The 20139-nt window shown below is 45.5% G+C and overlaps 1 protein-coding gene across 1 annotated transcript; it reads right to left on the reverse strand.

Moving 5' to 3' along the window:
* Positions 1-2083: 2083 nt before the first annotated feature.
* Rhebl1 (RHEB like 1) lies at positions 2084-5878 on the reverse strand. The gene is made up of 8 exons (XM_032886122.1): positions 5638-5878; positions 5011-5087; positions 4256-4323; positions 3898-3980; positions 3752-3808; positions 3502-3549; positions 2699-2780; positions 2084-2540 (listed from the first exon to the last, which is right to left on the reverse strand). The coding sequence occupies exons 1-8, from the start codon at positions 5688-5690 to the stop codon at positions 2451-2453; spliced, it is 558 nt and encodes a 185-aa protein (XP_032742013.1). The 5' UTR covers positions 5691-5878; the 3' UTR covers positions 2084-2450.
* Positions 5879-20139: the final 14261 nt, after the last annotated feature.

Consider the following 20139-nt stretch of genomic DNA (forward strand, 5'->3'; position numbering starts at 1 on the left):
GGGTTCAATTCTCAGCAACCACACAGTGGCTCACAACCATCTGTAATGGGATCCGATGCTCTCTTCTTATGTCTGAAGACAGCTACAATTTACTCATATATATAAAATAAAACTTATTTTTAAAAAAGGAGTATGGCACCTGTTGGTGGTGTCAACACGCCTTTAATTACAATACTTAGGAGGCACAGACAGATTATCTCTGACTTTGAGGCCAACCTGGTCAACATCCAGGGGTACACAGAGAAACCCTGTCTCAAAAAAAAAAAAAAAAAAAAACTCTCTAAAGGGCTGACAACGTGGTTGGGGATTTAGCTCAGTGGTAGAGCCCTTGCCTAGGAAGCGCAAGGCCCTGGGTTCGGTCCCCAGCTCCGGAAAAAAAAAAAAAAAAAAGAACCAAATAAAATAAAGGGCTGACAAGATGGCTCAACGAATAAAAGACACTTTGCTGCCAGACCTGAAGATCTGACTCTGAGTCCTAGGACCCACAATGTAGGAGAGAATCAATTCTTGCAAGTTGCGTTCTAACTTCCACTTGCATGTTATGGCCCACACACGGGCGTGTGCACACACACACACACACACACACACACACACACACTTTTACAAAAGGACTGAAGCTACAGCTCAATGGTAGAATATTTGGCTAGTATGTAACATCTTTATATATAGCCCAGGATGGCCTCCTGCCTCAGCCTTCAAATCCTAGGATTACGTGTGTGTGTGTGTGTGTGTGCGTGTGTGTGCGCGTGTGCGTGTGCGTGTGTTTGTCACAACACTCAGCTTCTGAAGACTATTCAACCATACTTCACAAACGGGAAACTCAGGCTAATTGGATACTTCAGCTTCCCACAGTCAGCAGAGAAGGTCCTTGTCCTCTACTACGCTACAGTGGCTCTTAGGCCACTCTTACAACTCTCTGAGGGTGAACTGGTTGAGTAGTCAAGGCAGACAATTGAGGGCTGGAGAGATGGCTCAGCAATTAAGAGTACACGCTGCTTGTGCCTAGGACCCGTGTACAGTGCCCAGTACTCGTGTTCAGTGGCTTAGAATACCTGTATTCTCATGCAAACACGTAATTTAAAAAGCGAAGAAAGGGGTTGGGGATTTAGCTCAGTGGTAGGGCGCTTGCCTAGGAAGTGCAAGGCCCTGGGTTCGGGCCCCAGCTCCGAAAAAAAGAACCCAAAAAAAAAAAAAAAAAAGCGAAGAAGACCTACCAATTACTAGCAAACAGCCATCCTACTGTGACACCCTGAACGAGAAAAACAACATCTTTAACACTAAAAAATACAGCACAGGGGCTGGGGATTTAGCTCAGTGGTTAGAGCGCTTACCTTGGGCAAAGGCCCTGGGTTCGGTCCCCAGCTCGAAAAAAAAAGAACCAAAAAAAAAAAAAAAAAAAAAAAAAATACAGCACAGTTCCAAAGGTGTGCGAGGCACCAAAAACTGACCAGATGGATAAAGGAAAAAGAAATGGCTCTTAGAAAGCAGTGTATAGGATCCCTGTGAGTTCCAGGACAGCCAGGACTACACAGAGAAACCCCATGGAGGGTTGGGAGGTAGGGGTATGAAAGGGGTGGTTAGGGACACGGGGGTTACTAGAGCACATTCACACCAAGCACATCCTTTCTCCTCTCAGATTCTTGGGTTATCACACACTTCTAGTCTCTGCCTACACACTCCTTGACATCATTCGAAACGAGGGGACACAGCAAATGTCAAGGTCCCAGGACAACAGCGAGTCAGCATATAGCAATTAGCCACTAGAGGGCAGTATATCTGTAGTTAAGGGCATCTTCAGAACCCACAAACTTAGATGGGTGGGGCAGCCCAATAGAACTTGGTGAAGCAAAAATAAACTAAACAAACAAACAAAACAAAACACAACAAAACAAACAAAAAAGAAACATCAAAATAGATGGAAAGGGAGAGAAGTTATGTCTTAGGGTAGGGTCCTTAGTGAGGAGTAAGACAAGAGGCCATACTAAATACTGAAGCCACCAGTCCTCAGCTCTCCCCAAACAAAAAAGTCAACAACAAAAGATTTCTCAGTTTATTTAAATATACAGTTACCCCAGTAGACAGTTCTACTTCTGAACTGCCAAGTGACCAACATCCTTACCCAACCAACACCCAAAATATACCCAGGAGGGCAGGTCCTCGGTAATCAATGCCCAAGACTCATCCCAACTGTACAGACTGTAAAAATTCGTTTAGGAAAACAAGGAGTTAGAAGCCAGTGTCCCTGAGACGTTTTGCCCCTTTGTAAACATTAACATCCAGGTTACCAGAACCTGGGATGAGTGTGCAAAAATAAGGGTCCCCTACTGTGTGCCCAGAGGAGTAAGGACATAGTTGGCAACCCTAGTACTTAAGTCCTGAGGGTCGACCCCACTGCTGCAGGTTGGACAATGCCTGTGGCCGAAACAGGGCAGTTATTCCATGCCAAGAGTTCACATAAGACAGCATCGGCGGTCTTGTCCATAAGAATTCTCCACACGGGCAATCTCCTGGATGACTCTGATGAAGATGTCCTGAGTTAGCTACAAGGAATAAGATCTGTGGTCCATCGATTGGGTCAGGGCCAATACTACCCAGCCCTGAGGCAAACACAGCACTCCCTCACTGTCCCCACCACCGAGCCTCGAGGAAGGAAGACACTGCCAACCATGCCACCAAGTATAATCTTTACGTACAGCACCTGATTATCCCGTGCAGATGACTCCATAAACGTTGCACCCCAGGACTCTGCTAGCTTCTTCCCTTCAACTGCCTGTACCTCTCTGGAAGCAGATTTGGAACATAAAGAGAGAAAGCAGAGAGGAACGTCAGAAAGTTCTCTGAAAAATCTTTAGGATTTAGATTCCTTCTGATGACACACACACACACACACACACACACACACACACACACACACTCCCCAAGGTCTGAGGAGGTGAGAAGAGAAAATATATGTAAACAAAAGCACGATACATAAGTATTAATACTGAAATATAAATTATGATAAGATCATCCTTAAGTGACCTTCAAAGTAAGGATGAAAAGGGGGGGGCGGATGGATGGATGGACAGGGACAGAGATGGACCAGCTAGGCATGGTGACCCACTGCTACATTCTAGGCTAGCACTATTTAGAAAGCTAGAGGGGTTGGGGATTTAGCTCAGTGGTAGAGCGCTTGCCCAGCAAGCACAAGGCCCTGGGTTCTGTCCCCAGCTCCGAAAAAAAGAAAAGAAAAAAAAAAAAAAAAAAAAAAAGAAAGCTAGAGGGATAGCCTGGTTTCTTGCATCCACATTTGTCCTCCAAACTATTACCCCCATTTCCAAAAACAAAAACCCCCCCCCAAATCACCACACAAAAAAAAAAAAAAAAACAAACAACAAAAAAACCCAAAAAACCAAGCTGTAAAATTGCTTCAGTCAAGCAGCAGAGCCGGGAAGGACTACATCGTGATTGATCCCTGGTACAAGTCACTTTTCCTTTGCCGAGCAGCAGACTCTTACGCACCTGTCTGCAGAGAGATCTGCCTTGTTCCCCACAAGCAGCACTGGCAGTCTGGGATGAAAAAGCAGTTACTACAGTTATGCTTGTAAGATCCCCCTTCTCCCATCCTCCACGGACCCCATCTACTCCAACTCCATCAAGGCTAGGTGATTCCCCAAACAAGCCAGCCAACATCTACCTCTAGCCTCCTTGAAGAGTTTACCCTTTGACTTCCTTCCACCCCCTCACGTCTCTATGTCCTAGGGCCACTTACCGAGTTTTACCATGGCCTTCCTGTAGCTTTTGGTACAGGTTCTTAATGATTTGGAAGCTTCAGACGTAAGAAACAGAGCTATAGTTTTAGTTCTAGGATTAGACGTCAGTCTTGATGAGCCCCCACTCAGAATCCCAGTCACATACCTGCGCAGGGAGGTAACAGAGTACACAAGCACGTAACCATGGACCCCAATGATGAAGGAGTAGGGCAGAATGCTGTACTCATCCTACAGCAAACAAAAAACGTGAGTATTTACACCCATGCCATGCAAACGGCATAAGCTGGTGGCACAGCAAACGAGTGACTCTCCCTGGGCCATCCCTTGCTCCAGTCTCTTCCATTAAATAAGTTTTTAGGAAGCAGCTCCACTGAGCCTTGCACACTGCTAACAGCTAAATGCTTTTCTTCTCATACTACGTCCCACATGAACCACACACACATCACCAGACTTCTTTATATAGGGCTGAACTATAACATTTGGACACCCTACCGCACTGGTACCTGCCCTGCTGTGTCCACTAGATGTAGGTGAAACTCATCTTTGCCAAGAGTCACTGTCTTGCTGTAAGCTGGAAAATCAAACAACAACAACAACAACAAAAAAAAGCTTCTTGACTGTGAGGTGATTGGTAGTGCCAGTGACGTGTGTTCCTATAGATTCCGGCCCCCAGGAGTGACACACACAGACTTAAGTGTTTTCATCAACACCTGTGGTTCTCATCCTTCCTAATACTGTGACCCTTTAAAACACTCCCTTGTGTTGTGGTGACCCTCAACCATAAAATTACATTTGGTGCTACTTCATAGCTATGGTTTTGCTATGGTTGTGAATCATGATGTATACATATTTTTGGAGATACAGGGTTTCAAAGGGTGTCTCGACCTACAGATTGGTAACCACTGATCCATACTATCCCTGGACTAGAACCTTGCAAACTCCACTTTCTAGACACTTACAGAACAGGATTCCCAGAACTGATCAGAGGAATATATAAATAAACCAGCCTCTTGGCAAAAAAGAAATCTCAAATTATGGAGTTAGAGAGGGCACCCAGTCTATCTAGGTTCCGTTTCCTTCACACTAAAAAAAAATTACTCAAGCCAGGCGGTTGTGGCACATTAATCCCAGTATTCCAGAGGCAGAGGCAGGCGGATCTCAGAATTGGTCTACAGAGCTAGTTCTAGGACAGCCAAGGCTACACAAAGAAACCCTGTTTCCAAACAAACACAGAGGGGGTGGGGGGGATGCTACTCACTATTCTCCACTGTAGGATCGTAGCCTTCCAGGAACTCCCCTTCCACAAATTGATGTGCCAAAGATGTCTTCCCTTTAAGGACCAGAGATTGTTGTAATACAATCATCCACCCACAGTCACACCTTTTGTCCTTTCGGACTGTGGCCAGGACCAAAGAGCACCCCAAATCAGCTTCCTAGTCTGTGGGAGCCCCTCAAGCAGTGCTTTCCCTTGGTCTTTTATTGCCACCATCCTTACGTATAGATTCCACAGCGTTTTAGCTATCAATGCATTCAGTGACGCCCGCAGGAAACCCTTCCCTCCCCCACCCCATCTCACCCTTTGGAAAAGATTCCCCAGGATCTCGTTCACCAGGCCAGGAACTGGTCTACCCTGCGCAGATCTCCACCACGCCTTCAAATACTGATCCCACCCCCACTCCCAGAGTAACGCGGGGATGACTGGTGCAACCACAGCCCGATACACTTTAACCCTTGCGCGCTCCTCTTCCAGCATCCCTCCACCCTTCCATCTCCTGCCAGTAAACCCGATTTCTTCCCAAGCCACATTGGGTCCTCGTGTCACATTTCCGCGACAGCGCGCCTCTTCTGGCCACAAAGCAACGGTGCTCTTGGGAGGGTGGGGACTCACCTACGGAGGTACCCCAGGATGGCCACCTTCCTGTAGCGCACTAGCGGCATGACAGGACGCCGCCCCGCGGGGCTCGTCAGAGTGCGGGCCGAGGGAGCCCAAAGATCAGCCGAGGTGCAGGCCTAGGTGGACACGGGGAAGGACAGTAGCTCACCGGAGCTCACCCGGCAAACGAAAGGAAAACCAAAACAAGCCGCGCGCCCCGGGCAGCCCACGTGATCACAACACAGCGGCTGTACGCAGGGGAGCCCAGCGCGGGGGGGGCAGGGGAGGGGGACAAGAGGAGCGGGATACCTAGCCGGGCGGCTCCCGGCTCCGCCCCACATGCTGTTCCCTATTGGTCTATTAGAATGGGGGAGGGCGGAGTCACCCACAGGAGGGAAGGGTGGGCCTCACGTGGAGCGGGATCTTTGGGAGCTGCACAGGCGTAGACGTGAGCCTGTTCATTCATAAAGAAAGAGAAAGGAACTCGGGGTCCTAGAGGACCTTGCTGCGGAGCCAACGAAGATGTGAATTTCAGATGGAAAACACCTGTTGTAAAAATACAAAAAAAAAAAAAAAAAAAAAAAAGGAAAATATCTGTTGTGGTTGGGCTGGAGTGTTTGTTTTTGAGACAGGGTCTTACTGGTGTAACCTGGCTGGCCTACAGCTCTCACTGGAAACTACGCTGGGCTTCAAACTCACAGGGATCCACTTGCCTCCTCCTCCCCAGTACTGGATCAAAGGGTGCACCACTACACGTGGCTTCGAGCTGGAGGTTTTGTTGAAAAGACTCTAGGCCTCTGAAGCACGGATTTAATCCCAGCATTCTGGAGGCAGACAAGCGTATCTCAAGAGTTTGAGGCCAGCCTGATCAACAGAGTGAGTTTCAGGACAACCAGGAATACACAGAGAAACCCATTCTCAGGAGGGGGTGGGGGTGAGGTATGGGATTTTAGGTCTCTGTTTTCACAGAACTGGAGTTCTTGTTCTTGGGGAAATTTATTCAGTGTGTGTGCAGTCTCAGGTTTCCTTATACCAGGGACATTCACGTATTCAACAAATACTGAGGGGGGCTGGAGAGATGGCTCAGTGGTTAAGAGCCCCGACTGCTCTTCCAGAGGTCCTGAGTTCAATTCCCAGCAACCACATGGTGGCTCACAACCATCTGTAAAGAGATCTGATGCCCTCTTCTGGTGTATCTGAAGACAGCTACAGTGTACTCATATATAATAAATGAATAAAAAAAAAAAAAATACTGAGGCAGGAGGATGCTGTGAGTTTGAGATCAGCCTGGGCTATACACGATCAAGCCATCCGAGACCTTGTCTAGGGGAAAAAAAGGGGGAAAGGGGGAAAGGAAAAGAAAAGCCTAGGTCTGTAATCGGAGGATTTAAGAGGCGAAGACAGGAAGGTCAGGAGTTCAAATTCATTATGGCCTCAGCTACATAGTGAGCTTGAGCCCAAGAGACCCTGCCTTAGAAAAAGAAATTTGCGCATGTTCGACATGCTCTGGACAAGACACTGGTAGGTTTGCTCAAAGAGATAAGCATGACATTTGTTTCCCTGGCATTTAAATTTAGTCGGAGTTTGGAGTTGCATGAGGCCAGCCTTGTTTTCAGTCCCCAGAACACGCATGCGCGCGCGCACACACACACACGCGCACACACACACACACACACACACACACACACACACACACAACCTTAGGGAGACAAGTATGTCATGGACAGCTTCAAATTAATCAGTGTTTTTTTTTTTTCATCCCTTTGACGTAGAACTGAGGAGGTCGGTCACTGGTGGAGGGTGGTCTTGAGGTTCTGGTTCACTCTGGACCCTTCCTATCTGCCTAGTTTTGTTTGCTGTCGGCCGTGAAGAAGCTCCTCCATCACATGCTCCCACTATCCATGAGACTGCGTCATGGCGGGCACAAACTTAGAGCCCAGTGATCATAGACTAACCATGTGCAATTCTGAGCCAAAAAGAAAACTCTCCAGGAGGATGGAGAGATGGCTCAGCGGTTAAGAGCACTGATTGCCCTTCCAGAGGTCCTGAGTTCAATTCCCAGCAACCACATGGTGGCTCACAACCATCTGTAAGGGGATTCGATGCCCTCTTCTGGTGTGTCTGAAGACAGCTACAGTATAGTCACATATATAAATTTTTATAAAAGAAAGAAAAGAAACCTCTCCCCCCTTGAAGTGTGTTGTTCTCAGTTATTTGGCCACAGCAATACAAAATTCTGACTAACACTATGCCTCCTTGGACTTCTTTGTTTTCCACAGCTAAGAATTCACCTCCTCCTTGGTGTATAAGAAGTGTCCTTGTCAGGCTGGAGAGATGGCTCAGAGGTTAAGAGCACTGACTGCTCTTCCAGAGGTCTTGAGTTCAAACCCCAGCAACCACATGGTGGCTCACAACCATCTGTAAAGAGATTCGATGCCCTCTTCTGGTGTGTCTGAAGACAGCTACAGTGTACTCGTATATAATAAATAGAAAAAAAAAAAAAAAAAAAAAAAGAAGTGTCCTTGTTGGGGTTGGGGATTTAGCTCAGCGGTAGAGCCCTTGCCTAGCAATCGCGAGGCCCTGGGTTCCGTCCCCAGCTCCAAAGGAAAAAAAAAAAAAAGAAGTGTCCTTGTCATCATGAACAACACCACTGGCAGTGGTGAACAGCACTGGCAGTGGTGGGCACACCTTTAATTTCAGGACTCAGCAGGCAGAGGCAGGCAGGTCTCTGAATTCAAGCCCAGCCTGGTCCACAGAGCAAGTTCCAGGACAGCCAGGGCTACACAGAGAAACCCTGTCTTGAGAAAATAATAATAATAATAATAATAACAATAATAATAATAACAATAATAGTAATAATCAACATTACTTAGTGGCTTTGGCTTAACAATATGGAGTTTGGGGAGATTTTTATTTATTCTTTTTGCATTTTGTTGTTGTTTAGGTTGGGTTTGGATTTTTTGAGACAGGATCTCTCTACTACATATCTCTGACTTTTCCTGGAATAGGTGGGCCTTGAACTCGTAGAGATCCGCCTGCCTCTGCCTCCCTGTGCTAAGATAAAGGTGATCGCCACAAGACTGGCTTTCTTGCCTTTTTTTCTTCCCTTCCCTTCCCTTCCCTTCCCTTTCCTTTTCTTGAGACACTGTCTCACTATGTAGCCCTGGCTGGCCTAGAGAACTCTTTGTCATAGATACTAACTAGCCTTGAACACCCAGAGATGCACCTGCTTCTCCTTCCAACTGCTGGCCCAGAAAAAGTGTGTTCTCTGGGATCCGAGGGCTCAATTAGCTGCTCTCTTGTTTCCCGTCTTCTATTTGTTCCTGGGGTTGGCGTCTCAACGGAAGTAGAAAGTCCAGAAGGATCTTGAGTATCTGGGCCTGTGTGTTGACTCCTCTCTGTCTCTACCCCTCCCCCACTCCCTTCATGTGTTTTTCATCAATGAGTGATGGAGCCTGAACTTTCCTACAAGGATGCAGAAGGCCATAGGAAGGCAAGGGCCTCTTGGGTTTTGGGCCCTGGAAGTGGCAAATCCTTGATAGAGGAATCAAGGAGATGGAAAGTGTTCAATCCTCGGACCACAGCCACAACTTATAAAATAACACAAGTTCCCAACCTGCCTGAACTACCTAATGAGACCTTGCCTCACAAAAATAATGAACAGCTTGGGACAGCCAGCCTCCGACTGTCAAGGATGAGCCTGAACTTTATTTATTTATTTTTAAGGTTTATTTACTTAGTAATATGAGTACCCTGTTGCTATCTTTAGACACACCAGAAGGAGGCATTGGATCCCATTACAGATGGTTGTGAGCCACCATGTGGTCGCTGGGATTTGAACTCAGGACCTCTGGAAGACTCTTACCCACTGAGCCTTATCTCCAGCCCTAATTATTATTTTTTTAATGAGTCCGGGTGTATTATCTACATATGATCCCCCGGAACTGGATTTTCACAGTTGTGAGCTGCCATGCGGGTGCTTGGAAATAGACCTATTGAACTTGGAATCCTCCTGCCTCGGACTCCAGAAAGCTGGAAGGATCCGTGTTGCTGCTGATTGAATCCTGGGCTTTAAGCACTCTACCATCTGAACTCCAGTCCACATTCATGGCTGTTGTAGCCTGGAGACGCTTCCGTGGCTCTCACTCCATCTCCATTGCTGCCCGGTGTCTTAAGGAGAAACTGATTATCTGCAGCCCCACCCTTTCTCCTTATACGCCACTCTTTTTTTTTTATTTACTTATTTAATATATATGATTACACTGTAGCTGTCTTCACACACACCAGATCTCATTACAGATGGTTGTGAGCCACCATGTGGTTGCTGGGAATTGAACTCAGGACCTCTGGAAGGGCAATCAGTGCTCTTAACCGCTGAGCCATCTCTCCAGCCCCACAATCAGTGCTCTTAACCACTGAGCCATTTCTCCGGTCCCTATACTCCACTCTTAACTTCTTAGCTCCAACCCAAGCGAGTCTCCATTCAGGGATATTTCTTCTTCCAAGAGTCAGGGTTTCTCTGTGTAGCCCTGGCTGTCCTAAAACTCCCTTCATAGACCGGGCTGGCCACGAACTCAAGAGATCCTCCTGCCTCTGCCTTCCCAGTGCCGGGATAGAGTCCTATGCCACTGCACTTGGCTATTTGGTTTTACCAGAGGTGGCACGCCTCTTCTAGCCAAGTTTAATTTTAATTGAACTCAAATTTAATTTTGGCAGCATCGTGGTTTATTGGTAGCCCATACTATTTATTTAAAATAGTTTTACCATAGAGCCAATGCTGGCCACAAACTGAAAATCCTCTTGTCTCAGGCTCCCAGTTGCTAAGATCAGAGTTTTAAGCCACCACACCTGGCATCAAGTGATTTTTTTTTTTTTTTTAAGATTTTGGAGACAGTAGTTCTCTATACTCCTGGCTGTCCTAGAACTTCCTTTGTAGACCAGACTAAACTTGACCTCAAAGAGATCTGCCTGCATCTACCTCCTGGGTGCTGGGATTAAAGGCCTGAGGGTGATTCTTATTAAATTATTCATTTATGTCTTTTTTTTTGAGGGGTGTAGGTGGTAGAGATGGATCAGCAGTTAAAATTGCATTCTGTTCTTCCTAAGGATCTGAGTTATATTCCTAACACCCATGTCAGTCACTTTCTGCGACCCCAGTTCCAGATGCTATCTTCTGGTCCTCCTGGTACCCAAACACTCATGGCCCCATACATCCAGGGACACAGATATATACATATAACCAAAAATTAAATTAAATATTGGCTGGACATAGTGGCACACTGCCTTTAGTCCCTGGGATTCAGGGATAGAGGTGACTTTGAGGTCTGTATATTGAGTTCCAGGATACCTGGAACAACATAGAGATCCTGTCTCAAACAAAAAAAAAAAAAAACAAACAAAAAAAAAAAAAAAGAAAAAAAAAAAAAAAAACAAAAACAAAAAAAAGAGAGATCCTGTCTCAAATAAAACAAAACAGATATAGATAAAATTGTATATGTATGTGTGTGTGTGTGTGTGTGTGTGTGTGTATGTTTGTGTGTTCACAGGGGTGGTGCATGTGTGTGTGGAGGCCAAATATCGATCTATTAATCTTGGGTGTCATGTTTTATTTGTAGTTACTTTTTATTATCATAGTGTTGTTGTTGTTGTTGTTGTTTTATTTGTATTGGGGAAGGGCACTCACATAAAGGTCAAAGACACAATGTTGTCGGATCTGCTTTCTCCCTTCATCTTCATGTAGTTTCCTGGGAGTGAACTCAGGTTGCCAGGCTTTGGAGGCCATTTCCTCACTGAGCTGCCTCAACAGCCCTGCCTTTTCCATTAGGGTCTCTCCATAGGACGTAGGGGTGGTTTGGGTGGCAGGACTAGGTGAGGTTCTCTGCTGCCCATGAACCCTGGGATTCTCTCTGTGCCACTTCTCCAGGGCTGGGACTTCATGAGCAGGACAGGACGGGCAGCTTTTCACATGGCCCTGGGTCAGACCCCAGCACTCATATTTGCATGGCTGCTGCTTACTGAGCTCTCTTCACAGCTCCTACTGATGCTATATTGATTGTATTTTTGTTTGTTTGAGAATTGGTTTTAAACTCTGGATTCTCCACCTCCTGTGTGTGTGTGTGTGTGTGTGTGTGTGTGTGTGTGTGTGTGTGTGTGTGTGTAGTAATGGTGGGGTAGTCTTGAGAATTGTTCATGGGGCCCACACATTCTAGGCAACTCTGCACTACCAAGGCTGAGTTATCGTCCCTATGCATTTTTAAACTTTATATTTCAAGGGGCTTGCTGACATGGGCCAGCAGTTAAATGCACTTTCTGGTCTTCAAGGGGACTCTGGTTCAGTTTCTAGCACCTACATGCAGCTGACAACCAGCTCTAATCACAGTACCATGGGATCTGATGCTGTCCTCTGGCCCCCAGCACACCAGGCACTCACATCCTGTACACTCATGCATCCAGGCAGAACACTTATACACATAAAATTAAAATAGTAAACCTTGAGCTGGAGAGATGGCTCAGTGGTTAAGAGCACTGACTACTCTTCCAGAGGTCCTGAGTTCAAATCCCAGAAACCACATGGTGGCTCACAACCATCTGTAATGGGATATGATGCCCTCTTCTGTTATGACTGAAGACAGCTAGCTACAGTGTACTTATATATAAAATAAATCTCTAGAAATTTAAAAAATAATAAATCTTTAAGTTTATATTTTGTTTTGTTTTTTTTCTTTTTTTTGGAGCTGGGGACCGAACCCAGGGCCTTGTGCTTGCTAGGCAAACACTCTACCACTGAGCTAAATCCCCAACCCCAAGTTTATTTATTTTTTTCTTTTTTTTTGGAGCTGGGGACCGAACCCAGGGCCTTGCGCTTCCTAGGCAAGGGCTCTACCACTGAGCTAAATCCCCAACCCCCCAAGTTTATATTTTGAATCAGGGTCATACTAAGTTAACCAGGCTGGCTGGTCTTGAACTTACAGCCCCAAGGTGCATGAGCCATGATTCCCTGGATTCAGCCTCTGAGCAGGGCCATTAACTATTATACCTGGTTCTATGACAGCAGAGAGAGCAGGCATGCCGCCACATTGGGACTCAAAGCTTAGGACCTTTAAAAGCTCAAGTTTGATTGTACCCCCCCAATCTAAAATTTAATTGCATTAATATATCTACTCAAATAACTTCATTTTAAAAATCTCCTGAGTATTGCAGCAGACACTTGTAGTCCCGGCTATTAGAGTTGAGGCAGGGGTGTTGCATTAATGCCCAGGTGGAGCCAGGTGCTCACGGCTGGCAGGAAAGCAAGACATCATCAACCAGAAAGGTGGACAGGTAGATGTCCTTACTACAGCATAAACCTATCAGTAATGGCGGGTCCTGATAAGTATTTGCAGCAAAGAGAAGCAAGTCTCTGGATCTGATCTTTCCCCGTGTGCTAATTCAACTTTTTTTGTTTAAATTGTTTAATTATTTAATTGTTTAAATCTTTTTTTAAAAAAAAGATTTATTTTATGTATATAAGTACACTGTAGCTGTCTTCAAACACACCAAAAGAGTGCATCAGATCCCATTACAGATGGTTGTGAGCCAACATGTGGTTGCTGGGAATTGAACTCAGGACCTCTAGCTCTTCACCACTGAGCTATCTCTCCAGCCCCCGAATTGTTTAAATCTTATAGCATCTGTTTTCCAGCCTCCCAGGAGCGCCTCACCATATCCTCAAGCACCCCAAACAAAGTGATTTCCTTAAGGACACGCCTGTTGGGTAAAAGCCTAAAAGTACAGAATAAACGGACAAACAAGCAGGGCGGGGTGATAGAAGTGGCCGCTGTATCTGTGCGTGCCTTTATTTAGGCACTGACTGAGGAGGCAGAGGCAGGCAGGCGGATCTCAGGCTACACAGAGAAACATTGTTTCAAAAACAAAATCAAGGAACCAAAAAGTATAACAGTACATACAGCTCTATTGTTTTCAGACACACAGTCTCCTTCCCATGAGAAGCAACCGGTTTAAAAATGAGGACCTCTTGCCTAGGAAGCACAAGGCCCTGGGTTCGGGCCCCAGCTCCGAAAAAAAAAACCAAAAAAAAAAAAAAAAAAAAAAAGTGAGGACCTCCAGCATGACACGGGTTCTCCCCAAGACACTGCCAGCAATTTCTAAGACTTAGCTTGGTCTTTGAAAGAAACAGAAACCCAATCTACCTTCTCATCCTACCAGTGTCTTCACCACTAGACTTTGTCACTGAAAACGGAACTCCATTCTTACTCCATATGCTGAAATACTCCATTCCTATCCATTTATAAGAGGGAGGGAAAGAGGAGGCTGTGTGTAGGAGTCAGACTCATGCAATGCTTCCTATCCAGGTCCAAGGGTATTGGGCCAGCGGTGCCAGGGAGAAGTAGGTAGGAAACTTAGCTCATTTAGTTTAAAAAAAAAATCCATAATAAGGTTCTAGGTGGTTTTAAGCCCGGCATGATGCTGCACACTTTCAATGCCAACAGAGGCAGGAAGGTATCTGTGAGTTCAAGACCAGGCTGGTCTCTATAGTGAGTTCCAGGAGAGCAGAACTGCCAATGAGACCCTGTCTCATAAAAACAAAAGCTCTGAGACCCGGCAGGCTAGCCCAGGAGTATAACAAGGAAGGGATGTGCCGTGTGGTGGATATGAGATTAATCTCAGCTGCTGCAGCTGCTGAGGACTTAAGCACCTGTCCCCTGGGCAGCTGCAGTCTCCAGCTGCAGTCTCCAGGCCTGGCTGCTAGGGTGGCAGCTCTGTCTTAGCCGGTGGCCATCAGCTCCAACAAAGCCAAGGTTCTCCTCAGAGAACCGCTTGAAAGCAACAGGGAACAGCAGAGAAAGTGTCCCTACTTCTAAAGAGTTCGATTCGCACAACTGTATACTTAGGGTATAGAGAGATAGATTAAGAGACAATTTGGACTTGGGTTTCCAAAGCAGCAAAGCCCTTGCATCCTGCTCTGTTCTCAGCCCAGCCTGGTGTCACTTCCACCTGTTTTCATAGCATGAGAGTGGGAACATTTCCTACTCGTGGCTGAAGCTCCAGCCTGGAAACTCAGACTTTCAGATGAGAAAAATCTATCTAGAGATGAAGAGATGAGGACACTTCAAAAGCCCCGTCTGATGCCGAATTCTAATTTAATTTAATTTAATGGGTGTTTCGCCTGCAAGGGTACCACTTGCATGCCTGGTGGAAGTGGGGACCAGAAGATGTCAGATCCCCTGGAACTAAACTTACAGACAATTGTGTGCTGGAATCCAGCTGAGTCCTCAACAAAAGCTACAAATTCTGTTAGCCACTGAGCCATCTCTCCAGCTCCCTGTTTCTCATTTATTTGTTTGGTTTTGGAGACACAGTTTTTCCGTAGAACCCTGAATGTCGTGGATTGAGGGTATGTGCCATCACACTTGGCTCGTGGCCTTTTTTCTACAGACAGCTGCCTCAGTTTCCCCACCTGAGAGGAAAGCTCCTCTGATAAGCACAGTTCACAAAAATATCGTTAGAGATCCAGACAGAGATTCTTAATGGAAATGCTCATTTTCTTTCCCTATTTTCTTTTTTCTTCCTTTCGTTTGTCCTTTTTTTGGGGGGGGTGTTCCTTTTCTTTTGTTTTGATGATTTGGGGGTCTGGAGAGATGATTCAGAGGATAAGACCACCGACTGCTCTGCCAGAGGACCAGGGCTCAGTTTCCAGCACCCACATGGTAGCTCGCAACTGTCTGTAACTCCTCCTCTTCCAGGGAGACGTATATGCAGGCAAAACACCAATGAACTAAATAAAATAAAATAAAATACAAATAAATTATATGAAAGAGAGATGATAATTTTCATGAATTTTTTTTGTTTTGTTTAAAGGTTTTACTTTTAGGTTTTAATGTTTTAGTGTGGTGTGTGTGTGTGTGTGTGTGTGTGTGTGTGTGTGTGTGTGTGTGTGTGTGTGTGTGTGTGTACATGGATGCAGTGTCTGCAGAGGCCAGCAGAGAACATTGGACATTTGGATCCCCTGAAGTTGGAGCTTCAAGTCGTTGTCAGCAGCCCCTAATATGGTCCCTGGAAATCAAACTCTGGTTCTCTGGAAGAGTAGTGGGCGCTGAGGTCAGAGGTCACTCTACAACTCACAATGCAGCCAAAGCTGACCCAGAGCTCTGCTCTTCCAGCTTCTGTCTTCTGAGTGCAGGATTGTGGGTGTGGGCCCCCACCTCCAGCAAAAGAGAGGACTATTTTTATTAAGTAAAGTCTTTGCCTTATTTCTGATCTCTTCCTAAAGATTGGAAGTCTCTATTTCTTGACTACCCTAGTCAAACATCACAGACATGTGATAGCTTGAGTCTGTGTTCCTAACACTAAAGACACACACACTGTGTTGGGTTGGAGAGATGGCTCAGTGGTTGAGAGCACTGACTGCTCTTCCAGAGGTCCTGAGTTCAAATCCCAGCAACCACATGGTGGCTCACAACCATCTGTAATGAGATCTGATGCCCTCTTCTGGTGTGTCTGAAGACAGCAACAGTGTACTAATATATAATAAATAAATAAATCTTAAAAAAAAAAAAAGACAAAATGGCTCGTTTAGAGAGAGAGAGAGAGTACTGTGTGAGACTGATGTCTGCCTGCCTTAAAAAGTGAGCACCAGGCCAGCCTGGACTGCAGAATGAGAGCCTCTGTAATGGTAATGGAAATGGTAATGGTAATGGTAATGGTAATGGTAATGGTAATGGTAATGGTAACACATCATTACCATAACTAGAGTTTGGGAGACCAGCATCAACATTCTTCCCAATTAAGGGTTTTAGACAGAGCCTTCCCATATGTGGTTCTTCCCCAAGACTTAGGAGGGGCAGAGGGCTGGCTCAATGTTCTCACATGTGGTTCTTCCCCAAGACTCAGGAGGGGCAGAGGGCTGGCTCAATGGCTAAGGGCATTTGCTGCTTTTACAGAGGACCTGGGTTTGGTTCCCAGCCCCAACACAGCGACTCTCAACGGTTGGTAACTTCAATTTAAAGGGAATAATGCCCTCTTCTGGCCTATAGAAGAACTACACTCACTTGCTAGACTTACACACTTGTAGTCAAAATACCTATTCACATAAACTAAAAATAAATAAAAATAACAAATGTTTAAAAGGTGTATGAGAGGTGGGATGTTTTGATATTTCTTCTTTAAAGTGGTCTAGTCCTATAGCATTGGGACACCACCCGTACTTCAAACTTTAGTTAACTTTTTGGTTTGCTGTTTGCTTGTTTTGTTTTTTTGTTTTGTTTTGTTTTTTTTGTTTTTTGTTTTCAGACAGGGTATCACGTAGTCTAGGATGGCCTCCATGAAGGAACTTAGATTCCTGCCTTTGTCTCCCAAGATTGTAGGAATGAATCACCTAGTTTTGTTTCTTTTTTTTTTTTTTTTTTTTTTTTGGAGCTGGGGACCAACCCAGGGCCTTTGCCCTAGGCAAGCGCTCTACCACTGAGCCAAATCCCCAACCCGCTTTTTGTTTCTTTTTTAAGACAGGATCTTCTGTCTTACTGTGCTGCCCCTGGTGACCTTGACCTCACTATGTAGACCGGGCTGTCCTTGAACTCACATTGGTCTATCTGCTGACATAGTGACCTCATAGCCAACTTTTTAAAAATTGAAACAGGGTCTCATTCTATAGGCCAGGGGTGGCCTGCAACTCACAATGTAAGCAGAGTGCTCGTTTTTTCTTTTTTCTTTTTTTCAGAGCTGGGGACCGAACCCAGGGCCTTGCGCTCGCTAGGCAAGCGCTCTACCGCTGAGCTAAATCCCCAACCCCAAGCAGAGTGCTCTTGACCAGTAAGTCATCTCTTTTCTCAACTTGCTGAATGCTGGTTGCAGCCGTGGGTCACTGACCCACCTCAGTTCACCTTAATTACTTCTTCTGAAACCCTGTGTGTTCAGTACATTGCAGAGCTCTGTCCGAAAAGAACTGTGCTGCTGACTCAAAGCCAGAGCTTTGCCCACATTAGGCATGTGTGCCACCACTGAATCTGTCCTTTTCTCTCTTACCCTTTTCCTCACCGGTTCTAGCCTGCCGGAAACCTGAACACTGTGTATTTCTTTTACTGGATAGCTATGTTATTTTAATTAAGGAGGCAAGACACTTAATGTAGAAGAAAAAAGTAGGCAATGTTAATAGCATATAAGGGGACTGGAGAGATGGCTCAAGTGGTTAAGAGAATAGCATTTGGGGTTGGGGATTTAGCTCAGTGGTAGAGCGCTTGCCTAGCAAGCACAAGGCCCTGGGTTCGGTCCCCAGCTCCGAAAAAAAGAACCAAAAAAAAAAAAAAAGAGAACAGCATTTAAGTTGCTTTTATTGTGATGCTGTGAGGATTCAATGGGAATTTGCAGAGCATGCTAGAACAGGGCCTATTGTGTACAAGTTTTCAGTAAATATAAGCTATATATATAATATATATATATATATAACTTACTTTTATTTTTATTAGTCTCTTGTCTGTATGTATGTCTGTGTGAGGGTGTTGGATCTCTGGAACTGGCGTTAGAGACAGGTTGCACTGTCATGTGGGTGCTGGGAATTGAACCTGGGTTCTCTGGGAGAGCAGCCAGTGCTCCTAACCACCGAGCTATCTCTCCAGCCACACACCCCACCGACCAGTGTCTACTGTCAAAGACTACATATCCTCCCTGACGCCAAGCTCTTGCCTGAGATACCCTTTCCAGCCTTGACCGCCTACACACCCCTCAAAAATGCCATTTCAGCTCCCCCCTATTCATAAGGCCCTCTGTACTGACATGGCATATTCTGACAATTGGCTTCCTCCTAGATAATAATATTGCTTTAAGTAGTATAATATTCCTAAGCCTAGGAATTTATACATTAATGGCTACTTTTCCAAGAAAACAGTTTCTTGATCGTTTGTGTATGGTGTTTTATACCATAAGTGGTCAGCAATTCTTGTTTAAAAAAAAAAAAAGATGGATTTAAAGTGACCCGAACCTTTAAGTAGTGGCTTTAACTCTGATGACCCTGTATGTAGAGGTCTTGTCAAGGTTATCACAAATTGTTCTGAAATTCTCAAAAGAGAGTCAGTTTTCTGTTCTTAACTTCTGAGCTGGGATTGGGGATTTGCTCAGTGGTAGAGCGATTGCCTAGTAAGCACAAGGCCGTGGGTTTGGTCCTCAGCTCCGGAAATAAAAATTAAGACAAAATAAGTTTTGAGCCATCTCTCTAGCCAAAAGTCATTTGTTTGTTTGTTTGTTTTATATCTTTGTGTTGAACGGTTGTTTCTGACACTTGGTCTCTCTGTTTAGTCCGAGCTGGCCTGGTGCACTCTTTATAGATTAGATCAGCCTCAGATTCACAGAGACCAAGCTGCCTCTGCCTTCCAAGAGCAGGGATTAAAAGTGGGCACCACCAGGCCAGAGTGCCTAGTATTTGTACTTCTTCTTTTTCTACCTTTTTTAAAAAGATTTATTTATTTATTATATATAAGTACACTGTAGCTGTCTTCAGACACACCAGAAGAGGGCATCGGATCCCATCACAGATGGTTGTGAGCCACCATGTGGTTGCTGGGATTTGAACTCAGGTCCTCTGGAAGAGCAGCCAGCGCTCCCAACCACTGAGCCATCTCTCCAGCCCTTCTTTTTCTTTTTTAATATGGCTCTTTGAGATGGGGTATCTCTGTAGCCCTGGCTGTTCTGGAACTCACTCTGTAGACCAGGCTGGCCTGAACTCAGGGATCTCCCTACCTCTGCCTCTCAAGTGCAGGGATTAAATGTGTGCACCATCACTGTTTCTCGAAATTATTCTTTTATCCTAAAACAAATCCAATCCCAATGTTCTGGAAACTGAAACAGGAATATTATGAGCTCAAGGGCAGACTGAATCTCAAAATAAATAAACAAACAAATAAATAAATCCGATTTGTCATGTCGCGTCTGATTTTAAATATTAAGATTTATTTGTGGCAGGGCTTTACTAAGTAGCCCAGGCTGCCCTTGAACTCAAGACATTCCTCCTTTCTTCGCCCAGCTTGAAAAAACAAAACAAAATTCAGCCCTGAAATGCGTAGGCTGCAACGCTTTCGGTGGAGTCGTAGAAAGTAGACAGCAGACAGCAACAACAGAGAGAGAGGAATGTGAAGCCAGTGCGCTCGGTTCCTGGGCTGAGAAGAGTTGCTGTTGTTCGAAGGGCAGCCAAGTTAGTGTGCTCATCTGTGGCCAGCACGTGGTGCATTTACCTGTTTACAGACTTTTCACATAGCTGGGAGGGGCCTCGGGACGACAAGAATGAGGGGAAGGGCCTCGAGGGGACAGAATGTGGGAGGGACCTCAAGAGGATAAAATAAGGGGAGGAGCCTCAAGGGAACAGAACAGAACGGGGGAGGGGCCTCAAGGGGACAGAATGAGAGGAGGGGCCTCAAAGGGATAAGAATGAGGGGAAGGGGGGTTGGGGATTTAGCTCAGCGGTAGAGCGCTTGCCTAGCAAGCGCAAGACCCTGGGTTCAGTACCCAGCTCCGAAAGAAAAGTAAAAA

This window comes from Rattus rattus, chromosome 1 (assembly GCF_011064425.1).
Source record: "Rattus rattus isolate New Zealand chromosome 1, Rrattus_CSIRO_v1, whole genome shotgun sequence".
Lineage (NCBI taxonomy): Eukaryota > Metazoa > Chordata > Mammalia > Rodentia > Muridae > Rattus > Rattus rattus.

Excerpts from the sequence above, each read along its gene's own strand:
- Rhebl1 (XM_032886122.1), bottom strand. The coding sequence starts at position 5,690 with ATGCCGCTAGTGCGCTACAGGAAGGTGGCCATCCTGGGGTACCTCCGT. Across the intron at positions 3,981-4,255 it reads TAGTGGACACAGCAGGGCAG|GATGAGTACAGCATTCTGCC; the intron begins GTACCAGTGCGG and ends TGTTTGCTGTAG. Across the intron at positions 2,781-3,501 it reads GCAGATCTCTCTGCAGACAG|AGAGGTACAGGCAGTTGAAG; the intron begins GTGCGTAAGAGT and ends ATCTGCTTCCAG.